Source organism: Rhineura floridana, chromosome 1, assembly GCF_030035675.1.
Source record: "Rhineura floridana isolate rRhiFlo1 chromosome 1, rRhiFlo1.hap2, whole genome shotgun sequence".
Lineage (NCBI taxonomy): Eukaryota > Metazoa > Chordata > Lepidosauria > Squamata > Rhineuridae > Rhineura > Rhineura floridana.
Genome location: NC_084480.1, coordinates 142146403 through 142155670, shown reverse-complemented (window position 1 = coordinate 142155670; position 9268 = coordinate 142146403). Strand labels below are relative to the sequence as shown.

The window sequence follows — 9268 nt, the reverse complement described above, 5'->3', positions numbered from 1 at the left end:
CATCTAGAGTTCTACCAGCAGATCCAGATAGACCATTTGCCTGCCCCATTCTACAATGACTGGCAGCAGTTCTCTGCAGTTTCAGAAAGGAGCATTTCCCAGCCCTTCCTCGAAATAATGAGGATTGAACTGGGGACCTTCTCCATGAAAAGCAGGTACTCTACCACTGAACTGCAGCCCGTTGGTAGATCAGAAAACAGACACCACCGTGTGATATGCAAAGATACTTTATTCATGGCACGACAAGTTATACAAGCATTGCAAATTATAAGGGAAGTGCTGATCCTCAGGGTGTTCAAGAAAAGCCAACAACATTCAGTGATTTCATGGTGCCTACACCCCACTGTTAGATGCTGAATCTCTTATTAAGCCCATCTCTCTAGATCAGTATTGGTTAGAGTTTCTACTTCAGGGCACCCTTTCCACGGTGATGTGTCTGCTGAAAAAGCCCAGTCTGATTCCAGGTGTATATTGCAGCAGATTCTCTTCTAGGATATCCAGTCAGTTAATCCAGAGTGCCAGTGAGGCCGACCAGGCTGCATCATTGCCCCTCTGCCCTTAAATAATCTCTCATGTACGTAGGGGAAAGAACTAAGTGAGGTTCAACTCCATTTTAGTGATATTTGATGAAAAATGCAACAAGATATGGGGCTGTGAATGAATGGATGTGAGTGAATGCATTTTGGACAATACCTGCCTGCAGGTAGCTCTGAAGTCTCCTGTACCCATGTACAATGGGCAGGCACCACAGTCTCCTCTACCTAACCCAACTGGTAATTTGAGCAAGTTAGGGTTAAAGCAGATGTGGAGACAACAGTTCAAAGTATATTCTTTCCACACACAAAAAGCTTTTTTTGACAACTAGGATTAAAATGACAACATATGAGACAAGGAGCATGTTCCTTCATAAAATTGGTTAGTTGTTCCCCTTTTCTTGTAAGAGTTAAGGAAACAAACTTCAAAGTTATTTAGCAGAGCTGTGCAATGCAGACCTTAGAAAAACTTTCACATTTTTATAGGTTGATATAACTTAGATGGAAATGCTCCTGAGAAGATTTTGCAAGGAGAACAGAGCAGTAATTTTATACTGGTAGAGGAAAAGAGACAGAAGACTTTCCTCATGATCTTTTCCAGTGTCTCAATAAAAACTATTTCCAACTTTGCTCATGAAAAAGATCTGCTGTAGTAGATACATGCTTGGCCAAATAGGTTTAATAGAAATAATAGATATGATGAAAGCATTAACCCTGCAGTTATTAAGAAATCACTGTATATTACTGATTACAATAAAAAGAAATTGAGCGGCAAATGTCCAATCTCGCCATGTCTCCAGAGTACCTTATTTCAGTGGAGACCCTACTAGAAAACCTCTCAAAAGTCATATACAATGGAAAATTTCATTTCTCATGATATCCAATATCTGCCCATTTTGATCTTGTACTTGTCACCAAGTAATAGCCAAGCTTGGACTCAGTGTCAGGAACTCAACGTCCTTGCAAAGATCTGGGAGCCATCAAACATTGTTAGGAGGATTTGGCCTTCTCTTTCTCTCTTGGTATTCTTCCCATAGTGTAGAATTCTGGGTTTGGATGCATATCTGTGAAGTGAGCTATGCGATTTGACATGGCAAAAAAGGCTGAAATACTGCCTATGTCCCAGGCATCTTCTCGGTCAAATCCGTGTGCCTCCAGCTTCTGAAAGTGCTCTTCAGTGATGGTATCTGCTTGACAGATGGCAAGCGCAAACTCAAGCATGGCCTGCTCCCGATCACTTAGGTCAGCCATTTTCCAGTTCACTGTGACCTGCACAAAAGCAAAGCCGCAAGAAATTATGGACACAACAGTTAGGTCCAGCTATGGCCAATCACTGACCCGAGTAGATGACCAAATTTACAGGCAGCATCAAGTCAGTGACCAATAGAGCGAGGGCTGAAAAGAAGGATTAGGGAGTGACCTTGAATGTGAACCACAATGAATTGCTGCTGGATACCAAACAGGGGAATGCAAAGGAGTAAAGGACTCCCATATCTTTGCCACTTCTACAGAAGAGGGAAGTTCTCAGCTTTGTGGAATGAGAATTAGCACCTGCCAAAATTCCCTCTCTTACACAGTTCTAAGCCTTTGGGTAACTACCCTTTTTAACTGCTTCATAAGGCCTGTAAATACTCTAACCCAGTTGCAAAGTATCCAGGTTCTTGCAATGCAATATAAACCTATCAAGTCCACAGTTTTGTATAATACAGAATACAAGGAATAATAATTCCAGGTTCTTTCTTATGCCTCCAGTAATCTTTCAACATGACCTATAATAAATACCAATTTAAAAGTATTTTAGCTTGCCTTGCAATCATATTCCCAGTGTGGTGCCCAAGAAAGAATAAAACTGCTATGCAAATTTTGCCAGGGTGATTTACCTATTGGGAAAATAAGCATTTGAATCCAGAACAAATTTCCCTTCATACAATTCCCTTAATTCAATTCTCTGTTTGGCAAACAGTTTTACCAAGTATCTGTATGGAACTGACCAATAGCAAAGAAAAATTAAGAACCTCTGAAGTGGTTATCTGCTGCACCAAGAAAAAAAATACTAATGAGATTGACACAGATACTGACCTGATCTGCCAGTGTTGGTTTTTTGGAATATATCCGATGTAAGGCGCCATGTGCAATTACACAGTATGGACACTTGTTAACAACACTAGTAGCCACAATAATGAGCTCTTTGTCAGCCTTGCTTAGGTTTCCTATGGAAGAACAGACATGCCAAGGGCGGGTCATATTTCAAGAATGGTCCTGGGACTGAGTCACATGACCCAGGACCTATGCTTTCATATCCTGCATCTAAGTTTATGGGTGCTATGAATCTGACCCGTAACTGCTTTACTGCAATAGCCAGAGTGCTGATTTTTCAGTGCATACCAAGTATTACCATGCAAATGCAAAGAAGAACAGAGAAAAAATCCACTTTTTATATTTAAATACTAAGCCATATTATCTAGTGCCATCACATTATAGTAGTCTGAAAAGAGAGGAAGATGGCTTTGAAGTCTCTGCTGTAGCCACTTGCACTGCTGAAGAGACAAGAACATTAACATTTTAAATTATAACTTTTACAATGAAGTGCCTTGTTTATGCAGCATGTGCTGGAAACTTCAAAAAGAATTTCCTCTTATTTTCATTGGGGTCTCAGAAAATACACCAACAGTCATTAGTGGTCTCCAAACCAGAGTTTAAGAACCACTAGCATACTGCATTCAGCTCAGACAATGAAAAGGTCTAGACAATTACCTCTTTATTGCAAGCTCCAATTCTGGAGTGCGATTTTTTTAAAAAAATTAGAAGACTAGTGCAGTATCTTAAAACAATTTCAAAGCCAGTGGAAGTTATTATTGGCTGGTACTTATTTCTGTTGATAGAATCAAGGAAGGCCTGCAGTAATAATGCTCATCTACCCACCGGCAGCACTGGTGGAATTCAATGGCAGTGATATTAGGAGAGGAGTTTCCATCAGATTGTAGACCAAGCACAGTTTCTGTTCTTACCTGTCTCCTTGTTCATTATGGCATTGTAATAAGCAAAGAATGCTCTAAATTCTGCTGGTCGATGAGACATCATCTTAAACACATTGGGCAAAAAACCACTCTGTTAAAAAAAAAAAGCTAGTCAGAGACCTTAACGTTTCCATTAAGAGAACATTCTATACAGTGCCAATACAATTTCCATTCTCAGTTATACCTGTATGGCACAATCGTCAATTCTTAGAACGCCACAGACTGATGTCAAGGCTCCCCTTCTCAATCACCCTAGCAGTGGGGAAGGGCTATTGCTCAGCAGCAGCGCACATGTTTTGCGCACAGAAGGTCCCAGATTCTCAATATGTGGCCTCTCCACTTAAAAGGATCAGGCAAGCAGATACTGGGAAAGACCTGGGACTCTGAATAAGTGCTATCACTCAGATAAGACCACACTGGGCAAAATGGACACATTGGGTGACCTAGTATAAATAAATTGGGTGACCTAGCATAAATAATAATGTCTAGCAAGCATTCCCCATTCCAGAATAGCAGGCTGTGACCCGCTAAGCCAAATACAGCACACCAGGTGGGCGGCCAGGTGCTGAATCACCTCATTGTTCTTGCAGTTCCAGGCAGGTAGCAAAACTGGTGATTTATCATCGTGTCTCTGAAGGGTACCATACATGGCTTATCTGCCATATTTAGCTTAATGATTTTGCAGATCCACAATATAGATTTGTGTTTCCCTGAATGAGACAGGCTGCAGTGCACGCCACAGGTTACATCAAATCAAAGCTTTTGTACAGCCATTTGACTTTACCACTCACCCAGGCCAAGCAGCGACTGCCCCCGGAACAGCAGCGGAGTGGCATAGCTGACTTGGCTGTCTGCCCAACTTTACCCTTCTTGTAACCATTGTATGCTCACATCCTTTTGCTTACTCTACCGCTGCTGCTACTTCTAGTCAATGATAAATCACATAGCTCAGTAACTTCTGGTGTGAAAATGATTATCGCCTTGTGTACCAAATTAAGGTAATCAATTTTATCAGAAATCCAATCACCCATACACACCTAGCCAAAAACAACGGCAGTTCAAGTTTCTTTGGAGAGATAGGGTTTTTCCCCCCTGATAGGACACTCTTACCTTTACTTCTACTTCCTCCATGAGTTCTACTATATCATATGGCAAATCCTTCTTAATGGGAATTGGATAGCGCCCAATTGGTTTTATGGCATTTCCCTGCTCTGTGCTGTGTGCATGATTCAAAGATCCAGTCTGGGGTCCTCCCCGAAAGCTCCCCAACACTCTCAGAGGCAGAAGCTAAAACACAGAAAGAAAGAAACCTTCTGTTTGTCACAGTGTAGCATGAAGTTGGCTTCATTGGTGTAAAATAAAAAATAATTGTAAAATTGTTAGTTGCGCCATTTATGGCTTAAAAAACCACTAGCATGGGAATGGGGAACGTGGGGCTCTCCAGATGCTTTTGGACTACAGCTCCCACCATCTCTGATTGTTAAGTCATTCTGGCTGGAGTTGATGGGAGCTGGAGTCCAACAACATCCAGAGGGCAGCAGGTTCTCCATCCTTGCCCTAGCACAGTGGTTCTCAAACTTTTTTGGTTCGCGGCGCACTGTAAAACATATAAAAATTTTCTGGTGCACTTCGTGTACAAAATTAAAAATATTTTAATATATTTTAAACTATGAATAGAAATAAACTATAGAAAACTATTACTTACCCTATGCAAATGGGTTTCTTCTCATTTTTAAAATATACTTTCATAATATTTGAGGCACACCTAGCCCCCTCTTAGGGCGCACCAGTGTGCCTGGGCGCACCGTTTGAGAATCACTGCCCTAGCAGCTCAGTGCAGTTCTCCAGTATCTAGATCTCTCTGCTGTTCAGCATCACTGCAGGGCCAGAATCCAAACAGTTGTGAAATATCTTTTATCAATAATTTTAATTTTTGGTTTTTGTAACCCACTTGGAAGCTGCATTACAATCAAGTGGTATATAAATTTTGTTAAACAAGCAAACTTTACTCAAATGCAGTGGGATTAAAAAAAACCCTCAAACTACCCTTGAACTTCAACCCATGCTGAAACTGAGTGAAGCTTTAAAAGCATATACTGCTTGCCTAACAGCACAGAGGATTGTTATTTGGGAAATCCAGGTCCAAAGCCCCCAGTGCCATGCATTGGATCCTGGCCAAGGTATATTTATTTATTATTTGATTTATATCCCGCCCTTCCTCCCAGCAGGAGCCCAAGGCAGCAAACAGAAGTGCTAAAAACATTTTAACACATCATAAAAACAGACCTTAAAATACATTAAAACAAAACAACGTTATAAACATTTTTAAAAAGGTATATGTAGACATGAGTCTCTTCAGCTGTTTGGGGCTCAAATGTTTGGGCTTTTCTGTGAATACTCCATTTAAGACTGTCATTGGCTTGCTCATGATCGTCTCTTCTCCTTATTGCACAGGGCAGGGGTACCAATGTAGTGCCCTAAGGTGTTGTGGACTACAACTCCCATCATCTGTGAATATGGTCCACACTGGCCAGGACTGATAGGAACTGGAGGCCACTGTGTTGGCTACACCTGGGTTAGAGAGAAGAATTTTTCAACTCATGACAGCAGGAGGCAGCTGAAGTAAGAAGGATGCTGAATATCCTCCTACTTTAGAGTTCTTAAAATCAAAAGGTCTGGTGTGCATACATAAAAGACAGTAAAATCAGCTATCCTAAAATGTCAGTTTGCATAGAAAGTAAAATTTGCTCTTGCTTTCCAAATAATATTTCTATTCTAATGGGCTTTCAATAGTTTTCTAGATGCTATGCTATTTATTTATTTATTTATTTAATTACATTTCTAGACCGCCCTATAGCAGAAAGCTCTCAGGGCGGTGTACAACAAATAAAATCACAATTAAAATATGAGCAAGTGTGGAAAAAATATATATATATAGTACAATTATAAAACATTAATAAAATTGCCATTGAGATTTATAAATTAAGATCATATTAAGTTTAGAATGTTAAATTAAAATATTTAAAAATTTACAAAATTTAAAAAGCTTGGGCGAAAAGGTAAGTTTTTACCTGGCGCCGAAAAGATAACAGAGAAGGCGCCAGGCGTATCTCGTCTGGGAGGGCATTCCATAGTTCGGGGGCCACCACCGAGAAGGCCCTAGATCTAGTTGTTGATCTCCGGGCCTCTTTATGGGTTGGGACCCGGAGAAGGGCCTTCGACGTCGAGTGTAGTGAACGGGTAGGTACAGAGCGAGAGAGGCGCTCCATCAGGTATTGCGGTCCAATGCTGTTTAGGGCTTTATAGGTAAGAACCAACACTTTGAATCTGGCCCGGAAACATATCGGTAGCCAGTGCAGCTGCGCCAGGACAGGTGTTATATGGTCAAATTTCTTTGTCCCAGTGAGAACTCTGGCCGCAGCATTTTGCACTAGCTGAAGTTTCCGAACCGTCTTCATAGGTAGCCCCACGTAGAGTGCATTACAGTAGTCCAATCTAGAGGTTACCATAGCATGGATAACTGAGGCAAGATGCTCCTTGCTCAGATAGGGTCGTAGTTGGGCTACCAGCCGGAGCTGGTAGAATGCATTCCGTGCCACCGAGGCTACCTGAGCCTCAAGTGACAGGAGCGGATCTAATAAGACCCCCAAACTACGTACCTGTTCCTTTAGGGGGAGTGTAACCCCATCTAGGACAGGTCGAACGTCAACCATATGCTATATGCTTGGTGCATTTAGGGGAGGCAGCAATCTTGTTGGATTCAAACAATGGATGAACAGTAAAGACTAGTTGCTTTTAAAAATAAGACTGGTATCACCAAAGTTGAAGTAGGAACTCAACTGTGAATGCACGGAATTGGGGGAAAGGGTGTGAAGGGCTACTTGTCTTGCCACAGATGGGGATGGGCAGATCAACTGAGAAGAGGCAATAAAGTAGGGATGGGGAATCTGTGGTTCTTCAGATTGTGTTGAACGCCAGCTCCCACCACTCTCAGCCAGCATGGCTACCGGTCAGAGATGATGGGAGCTGGAGTCCAGCAACATCTGCATGGCTCAGGTCCTGCCTGTGAGCTTCCCATATTATTATTATTATTATTATTGTCTTTATTTATACCCCACCATTTTTCCAAAACATAGGCATCTGGTTGGCCATTGTGAGAATAGGATGCTACACTAAACTGGCCATTGGCCTGATCCAGCAGGACTCTTCTTATTATAAGAGGGCCATAAGAGGGCCTTTCAGGCTCCCTCCTGAAACTATCCAGCGAGGGAGAGAGAGTAAAGCGAGGCTGAAGAAGTGGTGGTTGTCACTCCCATAATGTTTTCTGCCTCTGTATGGCTTCCATGGTTAACATGGCAGTTTGGACAACAACAAAGAGACTTACCAAATTTATTATGACAGAAGCATTCATGGATTACAATCTGCTGTATCACATGCACAAAAGCATAGGTAGTCCATGAAAACCTACGCCATAATCATTTCATTAGTCTTGTGGCTCCTTAGCGTTGGCTGCAACAGACTAACAGGGCTGTGCTCTCCTTATGTGAGAGGGCAGCTGTACGTGATAATAAATGTCATAGTCTTTAACATGCCACAAGGCTCTTTGTTATTTTTGCTGCTACACAATCACAGAGCTGCCCCCCTGGACACGGCAGTTTGGGTACCAACAAAGCTAAGCTCTTGTGGCTCAGAGAAAAGTGCCCCCACTCTGCTGACTGCATGTCTGTCCCTGCAATTCTTTGTCCCTGCAATTTTGCACCCCACACAACAGGTGTTTGCATGGAGGATCCTCAGTGGAGGATCCCACCACAGTTTCATAACCTCTGCTTTAGGCATGGGTATCTATGGGGGGGCATTCCCCCCATATAAGCCATATTCCTTGGATCCCCAACTTCCATTTATAATTTTTAAAAGTCTCTACTCCTTGTAGAACCTAAGGTGTGAGGCACTCCACTTCTTACTGGTTTTGTGTGAAATTTAACTGTTCCCTCCTTACAGTGTTTTTAGCCAGCAAATGAAGATACAATGACTGCCTTTTAAGGAAAGGAGAGTTTAGCCTCATCTGCATTATGCATTTAAAGCAATATCCTACCAGTCATGGCTTCCCTCAAAGAATCCTGGGAAGGGTAATTTGTGAAGGGTGCTGAGAGTAGGTAGGAGACCCTGATTGCCCTCACAGAGCTAGTTCCCAAGTCCCCTGGGAAGAGAGACTGACTGTTAAGCCGCTCTGAGGACCGTATTTTTCTAGACAGACCACCTGCATGAAGTTTGGGAACCGCTGCATTGGATTTTGCAGCCGTGCCAGATGGGCGAGACTCCCACCAGTTAGCAGCACAGCATTTTCTCCAGAAGCTCCCTAACGATGAACGGGCACACAGCTGGAACATAGAGACACACGCACGGAGCCAGTGGGATGGCTGCCCCAAGGAGAAACGCCACCCTTAAGGCGCACAAGCCCCGCGGGGGCGCTACATCGACAGCCAAGAAACCTAACAGCGTCTTTTGCCATGACTCGGTGATACTCACGGAAACGGAGCCCCGACGGCAGAGCTGCAGGAAACTGCTGGTGAGAAACCTCCTCATTATCGTGGTATGTTCCTTGGACTGCTTTGGGAAGGAAAAAGGAAGAGGCTTCCTTCTACCCAGCGAGCTTCGGAGGCGAGACAAATTGCGCATGCCTGTTAAGGTCTCGCCCACCCACACTTGCCAAATGAGAAA

The 9268-nt window shown here is 42.7% G+C and overlaps 1 protein-coding gene across 1 annotated transcript; it reads right to left on the bottom strand.

Moving 5' to 3' along the window:
- Window positions 1-211: 211 nt before the first annotated feature.
- Window positions 212-9250, bottom strand: LOC133388545 (uncharacterized). The gene is made up of 5 exons (XM_061634506.1): window positions 9077-9250; window positions 4661-4837; window positions 3542-3641; window positions 2613-2743; window positions 212-1802 (listed from the first exon to the last, which is right to left on the bottom strand). The coding sequence occupies exons 1-5, from the start codon at window positions 9224-9226 to the stop codon at window positions 1524-1526; spliced, it is 837 nt and encodes a 278-aa protein (XP_061490490.1). The 5' UTR covers window positions 9227-9250; the 3' UTR covers window positions 212-1523.
- Window positions 9251-9268: the final 18 nt, after the last annotated feature.